This window comes from Chrysoperla carnea, chromosome 2 (genome assembly GCF_905475395.1).
Source record: "Chrysoperla carnea chromosome 2, inChrCarn1.1, whole genome shotgun sequence".
In the NCBI taxonomy this organism is placed as follows: Eukaryota; Metazoa; Arthropoda; class Insecta; order Neuroptera; family Chrysopidae; genus Chrysoperla; species Chrysoperla carnea.
In genome coordinates this window covers 36,832,080-36,845,383 of record NC_058338.1, presented here as the reverse complement: position 1 = coordinate 36,845,383, position 13,304 = coordinate 36,832,080, and the positions used below count along the sequence as shown (strand labels likewise).

The following is a 13,304-nucleotide window of genomic DNA, read 5'->3' as shown; positions in this document are numbered from 1 at the left end:
CTATACTGAGGGGAAAGAAAGATATCCCATGGGGAAATTTAATGTTTTACATTCAATCGTTTTTATTATTCAAAGTTTGGTCATAGTCAGTGGACCATTAGTCAGCTCAGTTGGTTGTGTGTTCGATCCTCCCATAGGCCTCACTCTTTGATAACTGATTTATATGTATTTCAACTATATATAAAAAAAATAAAGCCTTAATCTTTAAGTTACTAGGATTGATCTTGCTGTAAGTTCAAAAATGGTCTTATCACTATTATAATAGTGAGACGCAAGAGGGAATTTTACTAATCTGATCTTCCACTTCTCCTTTTTTGCTAATCTGATCATCTGATTTACGGCGCTTTAAGAGGTACTAAGAAAGCTTCAAGGAATCTCTCATATGTTAATCTGGTGCGCTCGAGTAACTTCACAAATCCCTTCTTGGGCTTCGCTATTATTAGGTATTAATCGTTGCTGTTCAAACCATATTTCATATTATTTCGTATTTTTAAGGCTAATGGAACTATTATTACACTAAATAAATTTATAATTAAAAAAATTATTAAAAATAAAATAAAAAAATCATTGATACCCAGTTTAACACTGGCTCATAAAAAATGTCAGTTTAGTCTTTATATATTTTTGAAGATAGATTTTTTCTATTTTTTAATGGTAAGTATAGATTTGATGGAATCTATTTTACTGACTAAGTCTTTTTACCCGACTGAGCAACGCAAAGGATTGGCAATGTGTTTATCAGTCTATGTCTTTTCCTATGTGGCGACCACCATCTGCTATATTGTGAAAAATAATGAATATGTGTTTCTAGGTGGCAAACTAGAGACCAAGTGCGTGGACCGATTTTGATGATTCTGACTAAATATCTTCTACTAAAAATATGGAAGTAGTGAAAATTTAATATGGCGACCGCCAGACACCATAATTGAAAATAATGTATGTGCGTACGAGCCGGTGTAGATTTTAATAGATCTCGACTGTTAAAGTCGCTATGTAAACTGCTGTGTACTTGTTTTTTTCTTTTCAGTTTATATTTAACTCAGTCGGGTTTTTTGATTTATTAAATCATTTTGTTTGTTGTTGATATTTTATATTATTTGTTTCAGATTCTAAAATTAATTGTTACAGTGACAATTTCTTTTATACAGTTGGGACAATATTTTCACAACCAGAAATAGAAAGTAGTACAGCTGACAGATATTATTAGTATTTGAATCACCGTTAAAACTTTTCTTTAATGATATCTGGAATAGCGGCTCTAGAGGGGGCGAACCGGAGCGCCAGGTTCTACTGGGCGCCGCATACACTAGTTCAACTAAACCAGTTAATTAGAATTCACAAGCAAAGCAAAAAAGGTTTTTAGAAAACTTGTAAGTTATCAATCCAAAACTTTTCTGCCTCGTAGAATTTCTTGTTGAACATAAAAAATAATCAAAATAAAGAAGACCTAATGCGACTGACCTTGGTCTGGACTACAAGAAAAATTAACTATAAATTTTAAATCAGATATTGATGAAGATTTGTTGTACGATGGAATTTTAGGTTTGCAACACTACATCTTCAAGAGTTATATCCCAACAGCTGAATATCGCTTCTTTTAAAAATATCAGTGACTGTTGGAAGTGGCGAACGCAGTTTTTCCAAACTAAAATTAATAAAAACCTACTTGCGCGATCAAAATCTCAAACAAGATTAACTAAGTTGGGCTAAGCTGTCCACAGAGAACCTAAAATTTGCTAGTCTCATCAGAAAGTTTTCTGACAAAAAAGCTTAATGTTTTAATTTTTGTTTTTAAGAATGTTCTATTTTTTTATTGTTTAAAGAATATTTTTATTATTGTTTAAGAATTTTTTTTCTTCTTATACCATGTATATATGAAATATATCAAAGTATATTAAGTTTAGTCTCAAGTATGTAACGCTTAAAAATATTGATGCGATGAACAAAATACAGGTGTTCATAAAATCACTCAATTCCAGTTGTCCGTCTGTCAGCACTCAAAAACGAAAAGAGATATCAAGCTTTTATCACGTGCTTAAGACGTAAAAAGTGAGGTCAAGTTCGTATTTCAATAATTAACTCAGTTAATTGTATGTTTTCACTTTTTTTAAATTAATGTTTAGAGAATGATAAAATGTTATTATTAATGATAATAAATACAATATGTTTGTAGTTTTCTGTTAATTTAATATAAATATGGTACAATTTCGAAATATAAGTTTTTTTTTTTTTTAATTATAATCAAATAAGTATATCTAAAAGTGTTCCAAATGCTTTTCCTCGCAAAATTTTGGATTGATTTTTAGCCCTTAATTATCTCATGATCCAATCAAGTTAAAACTTTGCAGGCAGACTCGCAACGGCGATAAAAATAAAAATTTTCAAAAAATTTAAACAAAGAAAGAGAAGGAGTATAATAAACACTTGTGTGGATTAGGTTAATAATAGTATTGCTTAAATAAAAAAATCAACAAATAAAATAAGATTTATGGTTGGTCTGTTAATAAAATGGTTGACAAAATAATACTTACTTATGTTGTACTAATCCAAGCATGTTAATGAAATAATCAAGATCTGCTAGTCTTGTTTCCCACAAAGATCCACGTTCGGAAAAACTTTCATAATCAGTTGAAGTTTTCACAGATTGTAGAAGGCATTGATTATCACCAATCTATAAATTGAAATTAAAAAAATTGCTTTATAGTTAACTATATAGGAAGATAAAGCTTTGTATTTTGAAAACTCAATGATCACAGGGTGTAGTAGCTTTAAGGCTCTATTGGGCTGAAGATGTTCTATAAATTCTATGAAACTGCTACACTTTGCTACATGACTGTTACGACCAAGCTAGTTCGTGAAAAAATTTATTGTGTTTATTAATGTTCACTTACTGTGTTAGCTACTTCCTTGAAGTCTTTGATCAGCATAATTTCCTTCCCATTTGAATCTACATGTGATACCAAAATAAAACGTGCTTGTACTTCCCAACTTTCAAGTTCTCCTAGCGCTTGCCGAACCACAATTTCACTAGCAGCTTTTTTATTTAAATTCTAGAAAAGTAAATCATTCTAGGTATAACGTATATATTTTTGTATTCTTATAAATACCTGGAGGTATCCCACCACGTTAGGCTCAGATAAAAGATTTGCAACGTTCAGGAAATGACTAACAGTTACTAAGTCAATAGGACGAGTTTGAATATTTAATAAGTTAAAAACTTCTGTCCAATGTCTCTCTGTGAAATCTTCTCCTTTTAATAATTTTAAAGTCGGCAAAGCATTCTGGAAATTGAAAATGAATATTTTTAAGTTTAAAAACACACAGGCAAAAATGTACACATCAAGTCTGAATTTTGCCGAGAAAATGTTTAAGAAATATAAAATATCACCTTATATTTTTGAATTTCCTGCAGTAAGCACGTCGATAATGGATTTTGTGTTAAATGTAATAATGTTTCCTCCCATTGAGTGATAAAATCATTCAATTTATACAATTGCTTGCGAAATACAATCCAATCTTCATCTTGAATTTTTTGTAATTCATTATTAAAATCTTCTACAATGGACCATTTTTTTTCTTCAGAATCTAGTTCTTCTTGCATTTGCTTAAAAGCAATAAAATCAGGTTGATCTACTCCAAACCGACTGCAATTAGTCCTTAAATAATAACATCAACAATAACATCAAATTCGTCACTTATGAAAATCATTTTGGATATTATTATCCCTCTTTAATTTATTACTCCCTCTGAGTTATTTTGTCAATTGTGATAAATTAGGAACACAAACAATAGAGAATATCAAACTTTACTTACTCGAGTTTTTCTTTTTGCTGAAGAAATCCATCCCATATGTTACGTTGTTCTTTTATCATTTTCAAACCTTTCAATAGCTCACTTATATTTTGTGAATGTGGCTTAGGTTTTATTTCTTCCCATCTAATATACCATCGATCGACTTCATCACTTAGACTTTTTCCTGCACCTGCTATACTGCCTTTAATGCCTTCCAACTAAATAAAAGTAAGAAATCATTCAATATACTTAGCTAGATGACTAAGAAATTTATTCGGAATAAGATAAAATTGATTTAAGAATTAACACAAATTCCGTAAATACCTTCTCTAATGGAAATATCTTCTGTCCATAGTCGAATGTTTAGACTTACTCACTCTTCTAGAATTGTTTTTCAGAACACTGAAAGTTGAAATTAGACAATCGGCAGAAAATATTTCCACCAGGGTATTTCTAATTAGAACTGTTTGTAGTAGAATGAACAACATGCAAAAATTTTATTGCTTAGAAACCTCCAAACTACTGAGGGTAAAAGATAATGGTATTTTAGTTAATATAGTGGTTAAATCTTCCAGGGATACAGGCTTAAGAATGAGGCTGAGATAGATCGTAGTACATACTTGTTTTTCTATTAACTGTTTATGATTAGACAACAATGATTGTAAATGTTCCCATGGACCTTGTAAACGAATAACGGATTCAACACGATCTTTGCTCCAGTTAGCCAAAATTTTATTCCGATGCAGAAGATCGTTATACATTTTTGTCATCTAAAAAATTTACCAAAATAAACATCATGAGGAAACTAAATTATAATGTGTCATTTACCTCTGGCGTTTGGACCATAACTTCGGCGTGTGCTGCATGTACTTCGGCTATATCATCTGGTGTTCGAGGTTGTTTTGTTAAATTGCCTGTTGCTGTTACAATAAATCGTTCAATAACGCTAACATCACGAATAATTGATGCTTGTAATGACGAAACCAAAGTCGACCAATAACGTCGATTATGTGCTTCCATGTCGGATCTAGCTAATCCTAATGATATTGTGAAGTAACCAACATGTTCTTCCCAGCTAAAATAATGTATGCAAAAATTATAAGATTTTTCTAATGCGCGATTCAAAAAGTTTTGTGGTGGAAAATAAATTTAAAATCGTGTAACTAGCTTAAAGAAGTTATAACTTAAGGTATTTCCAGCATGCTATTTGCAGCTCTTATGCCAAAGCTGGCGTAAAATTTTTTTCGACACAATTTAAGGAGAAATTAAATTTAAGAACTTAATAGGGCTTACTATTAAATCCAAAAGTTTCAGAAAATTGTTCGTCAAAAATAGCTGACAGGACAGGGAGTTTTGCATTACTTTAAATGGAGAAATTGCTAACTTTGCAGCTGATTATCTCGCGATCTAAATGACCAAAGATTCTGCAACTTCGAAATCTTACATCTAACATTATTCTAAGCCTGAGAAAAAAAATAGGACAAACCTGTCGACAAGTGCATTCATGCAGGAAATACCTTAAAAATATACCTCGATAGTTTTGCTATTTGTTGTCCAAATGACTTTGATTCACGAAAGTTTGCATCCCAATCATTCCATGTTTTTAAATGTGTTTCTGCAAGTTCATCCAAGTCCACACTACCCAAAGATAACCAAGGACTCCATTTCTTAGTCAATTCATTTAGCTCATCCATTAATTCTTCAGCCTTTACATAAACCATTGTAAACTTATCAGAACTCCTATTAAATCACAAAGTATTAAAATATCCGCTTTCCGGGTGAAATTATCAGAATGTTCGATTATAATACCTATCAATGATATCTGTAAATACTGATTTTGAACCTTCATCTGAAACACCTCTAAAATATAGTGGAATTGACAAATATCGTCGTAATTGATTATAATACTTCATACGCAATTCCTCTATTGGTGGATTAAATTGCACTTTCCCAGATCGCATAATCAAATCAGCTTTGATTTCTGGTAAATGATGATGTATTTGATCCAAACCTAATTGATATTGATATTCTAGTGCTTTAGCCAATTCTTGGTTCCAATGATGTTTCCATGCTTGCATATTTGTAAACCCCTAAAATATTTCAAACATTCGAATTTTTGAATATAAATAATCTTAGGAACGAAAAAAGCTACGGAATTAAAATTTTAGGCGCAGTGTTTTATAAAAGCGTCAACTTATGAAACTTACTTTAGATGCAAGGTTATCCATTATTTCACGCATAAAATTTACACCATCTTTCCACTTATGCTGATATCGTATTAAATCTGTTTCCAACAATTCAGAAACCTAAAAACAGATTTCGTTAAGTTTAGGCACGGCAAGCCTAAATTTAAGACAGATGATGATCTTCATGGTTTTAAAGGTCTTATAAACATAACAAAATATAGACAAATACAGTCAAGAATCAGATAGAATTATATGAGATCCAATAGCAAGGGTAGCGGAGCTTTATGTATTAGTATTGTACGCCCCGATGTAACTACAATAACAAACCAGCGTGCGTTCGTGCAATCACTCGCGTTCGTTCGTAATATAATACTTCATTGTGAATTTTGTGATCGATGGCGTGCCCAAAATATTGTATCGCGTGGCATCAGTTTCACGTGTATCTCGATCCCTGTCCTATAGAATCTAATAGAATTCTATAAGATTCTTGACTGCATTAATCTACGTTCTATAACATTTTTTTCAATAGGGTAGTAAACATAGAATGAGCAAACGCAAGACCAAAACCATCATAGAGAGATTATAATAAATATATCCCTAAGTTTTAATTTTATTAAAAAATGTTCCTCAGCCCTCAAGGACCGACACAGATCGATTCTTTAAAAAGTCACTCAAAGATGGTCCTAGTCTTGTATTATCTTTGTTGTTTTTGCAACATTAAAACTGATTTTTTTCACCACAAAGATAAATGTAACATATAGGATATTCCTAAAAGTTGTGGGCAGACCTCTAACACGTATAGTATACCTCAAAATAAGTTTTTAATATTAACTTACCTTAGTAGAAAGTTGCGCCGTTTGGAAACTAGACAATCTTCAAGTTTAATTTTGAAAAAGTTCTTTTTTTTAAATACTCATATCCAGAGCCCACGTTTTTACTAAAAGGTAAAGAAGCATTTTTTTTAAATATGACCCCCTCCCTCTTGAATTACACGCCAGTTAATTGATATTGTTCATATGTTTGAATTTTAAGAACGCCTAGTTATCCCAAAAAGAGCAACTTTGTACTAAGGCAAAGCTAAATTGACTAATTTTTAGATGTAGGTACGATTTTGAGCATCCTCATGCTTTTCAGAGACACCTTGTATAAATGATAGGCTAACATACTTTTTGGCCAAGTTGACCATGATATGCTGCTAATTCGTTATTTTCCCTTGATAAACGATCTACAGCAGTGTGTAATTTATTAATGTACAATTTAACATTTTCTTCATCAGACCATGTTACCGTCGATTCATCCTGTACCAATTTAGCCAAATTCATAGCACCAGCCAACATCATTGGACGTTGTGAAGCAATCATTCGATCCCCAACAGTATTGTGGAAATTAGCAACCTTATAATCAAATTCAAATATTTATTTATTTATTCACAGATTTTAGCCCATTGCATGGGTGTATATGTATGTATAATAACAATATATATAATAACCAAAATAATAAGACCACATAATGAAAAATTATAAGAAAAACATACTTTTACATTCTACCTCAAACATATTTAATATAAAATTTACCTGTTCCAAAATCTTTGCATAACTCATAAATTTTTTCGCACGATCAGCTACTTCTTGAATATGATTTGGAATTCTATAATTCAATGCAGATAATTGCCTTACTTCTCGAATTAGAACTACTAATTTTGACGAATAATTTACGCGCATCAATTTTGTTTTTGAAAATTCGACTACCGGTTCGTTTTCTTTCAACCTAAAATATTAATTTTCTTGTAATGTTAATGTTTCTATTATGTTTACATGGTTTCCTGTTTTTACCCCGAACCACAAAAAAAGGGTGTAATAAGTTTGATCGTTATGTGTGTCTGCCAACCTGTCTGTGGCATCGTAGCGCCTAAACGGATGAACTGATTTGGATTTTTTTTGTTTCGTTTAAAAGGTAATTTAATATTTTTATTTCTTAGCTATGTTTCAAGTGCGAATTTAGGGTTCCGTACACGGAACAACTAAAAATAAGCGACCATACTCAAATCGATTCAGTTTGGAGAAGGCTTTAAGGAAAAAGGCATTTAAATGAAGAGTGTTCTTACATACTTAGTTTCAAGTGCGAGGTTAGGGTTCCGTACCCGAAAAAGGAAAAGGATAGTTATTAAATAATTTAGTGGGGTATTTATAATATAAACTTAAGTAGAACATTTCACTTACATTAATGTTTGGTTTTCAATATTTTTTGTGGTTTGACGAATCCATGAATCGAACATATCACTATGCTGTTGTTTTAAATTATACAATAACCCATTCACTGTATTAATAAATGCATCAAAATTTTTTAAATCAGTAAGAATTTGTTCACTGACTTTTTTAACTTCTTTCACCTAAAAAATTGTTTACCGCGAAATTAGATATTTTTCAAAGCTCAAATTAATTCTTCTATGCATTGGATTTAAGTATTTATCGTTAGTAAAATTAAATTACTTACTCGCGATTCTAACTGCCTTAAATGTGAAATATCTTGCACAATTTGTGGTGTATCGTTCATAATAACATTATTTCCTGAATTTTGTTGGGACATAGTTATTTCTTGTAAATAATCACCCAACGACGCTAATAATTGTTCACGTTCGTTTAATAAAATTTGTTTGACCGTTGGCCGTGATATTAATTCGCCATACCTTAGATAATCGTGTAACAATTGACGTATGTTAGAGTGATTACTGCTTAATTGATGCTTTAATTTAGCTCCAACACGTTCTTCTATTGGATGTAAAGCTCTTTCAAATTTCAAAACCGCAGTTCTCCATTCAGGTTCCGTATAAGAATTGTATTGTAAAGGGTAAATATCTGTAGAAAAGTCATCGTTCAAATTTTACAGAAACTAACTAAAGGATTATAACTTTTTCTTACTTTTAAATGGTTTAAATAGTTCATTTGGTTCTAAGTCTTCTTTTTCATTTTGTGATAGAAGTTTTAATAACTGCCGATGTGTAGTTTTTATGTGTAACATCTAAAAGATTAAACTTCAAGTTATAATTTTTGCTCTTCCAAATGTTTTCAGTTATCTGGATAATAATACGTAGGCTTTCATCAGCATAATACTTAAGCCAGAGCATAAATCGGAAACTGGCGACTTTTTTAGCATATTAAGTCAGTATGTAGATAAGACTTTAAATCAGAAAAATGAGAATTTAAAATGAGAAATCACCTCAGGCGCGGCCTGACCTCAAGCGCGTCGCCAACAAAAAGCGAGAAATTTTTGTTTCTAGGGGAGGAGGTCAGCTTCCCCTTTTTAAGGTGTCATCTTTCACTTTGCCCGCAACACGAATAGTCTTAGCCTTCGCTTTACTCTTTGAGCAAAATTGGAACTCTAGATTAAAGGCTTCTCTCATTGGAGGCTTCTCTCATTGGAGACAATTATTCTTTTTCGAGGTATTATTAAGGAGGAATAAAGAATGATTGACGAAGAGTAGAAGTTTTTTTAAGGAGTATAATAATGAATAATTGATCATTGACGATACCTTCGATATTGCCATAAATAATTTAAAGTTAAAAATTTGACTTACCTCTTCTAATCGATCTTGAAAACGGATAATAGTTGATGGTACAAATGGCTCGCCGATCCATGGATGCAATGCATGATTTGGCCAGAATAATTTTGTTAAGCTTGTACATATTTCAATCCAACGTTTTGTTAATGCAACGCTATTTTCTAGCAAAGTGAATGTTTCACTTTGATTTGTATTCTGCCAAACATCGATATCAGTGAATTGCTTTTCTATGTATTGAACAATTTGACTTGCAATTAACGATAGCAAATGTTGCATTCTTGGTTGAGAATATGTATACCGTTCATGTCGCCACAAATCATCAAAAATTGTTTGAGTATTTTCTAATACATCTTCCACATCCAGAAAATGAAGTGAATCTATATTTCTAAATTTAAAAAATAATTACTATTGCAAATGTAATTAAAAAGTCCACTTAAGCGTTATTTATTAATAACTCAATTTACTAAGAAATAAATTATAAAATATACCCAAAGTCATCTGCCAATTTCTGTAGAATGTCCCTGAAAGTATGTCCCATATCTCTTTCACGACTTCTTTTTCCATGTTTCGATATATTGTCCCAATATTCGACTTCATGTTCAATTTTTAGTACCACTGCAACAAATTTTGTTAAATTTAAAAACACTATTTTTCTTCAAATTGTATCATATAAAAAAAATTACCATCTAATCCGACTGCTGATTCATCAAAATTTTCACTTTTTTCAGCATTATTAAAAAACGATGCACGCAATGTATTTTGTAATTGTAAAATTTGTTCTTGAACTGATGGCTCGATTGTATGTTTATTCTAAAAAGCAAAATCGTGAAAAATATGAACAAATAATCATACCTATAAGTTTGGGTATTCTGTGTGAGATTAAGTAAGAGGCAAATAAGCCAGTGGCCGTCCGTTTAAAACTTTATAAGATATAAAAAAATCGAACGGATAAATTTTGATTTTTGATTTCTTTTTCGATTCATGAACTATGTAGTTTGGTTGTTGTTTATTAAGAAATTTTACATTTATAATGATTTAACGGATTTGCAATAACTCTTGAAAAATAATAGAAACTGCACCCTATCGTAATATTTTACCTAATTGTGTTCTATTGGCTTAATTAAGTAGGTAATCATTAGTTACTTATTCCCGGAGTTTCTTTTATTTTTGCATATGAGGGAAGTAAGAAGTCAATATTTATCCAAAATCTAATAGCGGTCAAGAATTTTTCCCTAATTTATAATTCTTTAAATAAAATACAACACTTAAAAATTGTTAAAAGGAAATAAATGAATGTGTTATCATAAATATAATGCAACTGAAGTAAAATTATTCTACTATAAATTTTTATTAGTTTATCAACGCTAATTAACTGAATAAAAACCACGAATAAGGTTCATACGGTAAAGTTATTATTTTTTTATTTATATTTCTCCCAAAATATTTACAATGTTCTATGGGCGAGAATTTTATTTTAATTTGATCTATATCTAGGCAACCGTAACAACGTATAGACATGTGCACATTGCATAAAAATATTATTTCATGTTTTCAAAAAAACCAGATTTTTAAAAATAATTTTTTTGAATTTTTTCCAATTAAATCCGACGAAACCTTTGCTTATGTAATACTTGCATTTAGCATCTAAGCTATTTTTTTTAAGTTTTTCTTTTGAAAATTGTAATTTTCAAACGAGGGAAACTGAGAGCAAATTTATACTAATAGTTTTTTAATGCTTTTTTAAACAAGTCTACATACGTTCAAATCTGTTTGTCAATGTATACAGAGTGATCTATTTTAATATCATGGCTAATAAGTCTCAAAATTTAATATATATCTATGTATATAGGAAAATGTATATACCTGAAATATCATAGGTGTAAATATATTTTGTAGGACGGTGTACAATGCAAAAGCTGGTTTTCCTTTAAAATAATTGATACTAATCATATCTCGTATATTTTCTTCTGTAATTGTTGTATTTTTAGCTTTATGAAAACTGATAATAGAACCTTCATTATCATTATCAACTTGAATCTGTATAAGAATTAAAGCAAGAGTTAATTTTTTGCATATAAGAGCATACCAGTATTATAAGAGAGCAAAGGCACTTATAAATTTTTTGGCTTAAAAAAAAAACTAGGAATTTTTTACCTAAAAGTGGGCAAATCGAAAAATTTTCAACCTAAAAGAGGGAACAGAGGTAGGGAAACTGTCTATACCACTCTCTCCTCACAATCGTTGGGTTCATAAGTGTAAACTTCTTACATGAACATCAAATTTTTGGAAAGAAAATTTTAAAAATAAACTTTTATAACTAGTGTGCAATGGAATGTAAAAACTGGACAAATTGATAATTTAATAGTGTTATATATTCAAATATTTCAATAAACTTGTAATAATTGTGAGTGTGGACCAAAATAATGACTAAATTAATTATGCGAATTTTGTCATGAAAATCGGTATATGGTTATAAAAAAAATATTCTAAGCTACTTTTTTTTCGATATCTCTAGGCATCTCTGACGATAGTTAGACTGACCATCTCTGACGGTATAGTTATCAGTTTTTCTGATTTCGGTTAAGTATCTTAAAAAATGTGATCCATTACCCTGTATGAATGTGCAAAATTTCAAATCGAAATTCCTATAAATGAAAATATTCATTTTAAATGCGATTCACTGTATAATCATACTTACCGTGTTTATAAATTTCAAAATATTAGAGCTTTTATCTAAAGTTCCATATAACGTCATACAATGATCTAAATTCAAAAACTTTTCCATAGCCGTATTTTCGATATTTTGATCATTAAAATCAATTTCTGTAATATTTTCTTTTAATAAACATTCTAGAATAAAAGAAAATTTATCAGATAATATATAATGAAATGTAAAATTAAGATTAAAATTACTTGAAATATTAATTATTAATTTTTTCCGAGGGTCTTCCATTTTTTTATTTAAAAAAAACTTTTAAAAGTTATTTCACAATAAGATAATTAAAACTTTATTAGGTCTTTACTTTGGTATTTATTGTTTACCATTATATGTTGCTAGGTAACAATTAAACGTGCATTATCAATATATTATTGTACTATATCGTGTTAAAAGCATGTGGGTGATTTCATAAAAAAATGTACCCTGAATGGAAAAAAGTTTAGTTTTCAATATGACAACACCAATTTTACCTATAAGCGGGAAGCCCGTGCCAGTAAAACTGCACTTACACGGATTTCGAAAGTTCGCATATGAATCAATGATTTAACGATAGGTACAATATGGAATAGGTGTGCCAGGGTTTATTCTAGCAGATAAACTCTCCATCAAAAATTTATCTGGATCTGCAGTTACATCCTTCTCTCCGGCTTTTAAAATATATAATACTACCTTAATAACCGCCCGCTTCGCTAGGCTAAAAAAGTAAAGACCACCGCATTATAGGCTCCACCTTTTTTTGCAAAAAACCGCATCTCTCGAGCATATATAAAAGAAAAGGGGTAGTTGTGAGGTCTTTTCCCAATTTTTGGAAAGATTTCAAGCACGTCTTGAATTCTCTTAGAATTTATATAGAATTTATTTGTATTTGAATGAGTCAGCTTCACTATTGGCTATAATAGTATTATAGATTATCATTGAGTGTATCAGAAAAGGTCGTCAACCATATGTCAAACATGTTTCCATGCTTACAAACGAATCAAAAACACTCATAGAAGGCTTTGAGCATACTTTCAGCATGCACCTAGTTAACAGCCAATAGAAAGTAGGC

At 30.5% G+C, this 13,304-nt stretch overlaps 1 protein-coding gene across 1 annotated transcript in view; it reads right to left on the bottom strand.

Annotated features, from left to right (window-relative positions):
* LOC123292661 (cytoplasmic dynein 2 heavy chain 1) overlaps window positions 1–12,490 on the bottom strand; it is a 52,933-nt gene extending 40,443 nt beyond the window's left edge. The window contains exons 1-20 of the mRNA XM_044873373.1: window positions 12,440–12,490; window positions 11,401–11,574; window positions 10,221–10,347; window positions 10,026–10,152; window positions 9,553–9,922; window positions 8,897–8,996; window positions 8,472–8,833; window positions 8,198–8,367; window positions 7,553–7,745; window positions 7,145–7,372; window positions 6,000–6,098; window positions 5,602–5,882; window positions 5,323–5,532; window positions 4,621–4,867; window positions 4,413–4,562; window positions 3,814–4,010; window positions 3,389–3,656; window positions 3,108–3,281; window positions 2,892–3,050; window positions 2,532–2,671 (exon numbers count right to left, since the gene is read on the bottom strand). Coding sequence (XP_044729308.1) covers window positions 2,532–2,671; window positions 2,892–3,050; window positions 3,108–3,281; window positions 3,389–3,656; window positions 3,814–4,010; window positions 4,413–4,562; window positions 4,621–4,867; window positions 5,323–5,532; window positions 5,602–5,882; window positions 6,000–6,098; window positions 7,145–7,372; window positions 7,553–7,745; window positions 8,198–8,367; window positions 8,472–8,833; window positions 8,897–8,996; window positions 9,553–9,922; window positions 10,026–10,152; window positions 10,221–10,347; window positions 11,401–11,574; window positions 12,440–12,490 — 3,827 coding nt within the window. The remainder of the gene's footprint in view (window positions 1–2,531; window positions 2,672–2,891; window positions 3,051–3,107; window positions 3,282–3,388; window positions 3,657–3,813; window positions 4,011–4,412; window positions 4,563–4,620; window positions 4,868–5,322; window positions 5,533–5,601; window positions 5,883–5,999; window positions 6,099–7,144; window positions 7,373–7,552; window positions 7,746–8,197; window positions 8,368–8,471; window positions 8,834–8,896; window positions 8,997–9,552; window positions 9,923–10,025; window positions 10,153–10,220; window positions 10,348–11,400; window positions 11,575–12,439) is intronic.
* Between the last annotated feature and the right edge of the window lie 814 nt (window positions 12,491–13,304).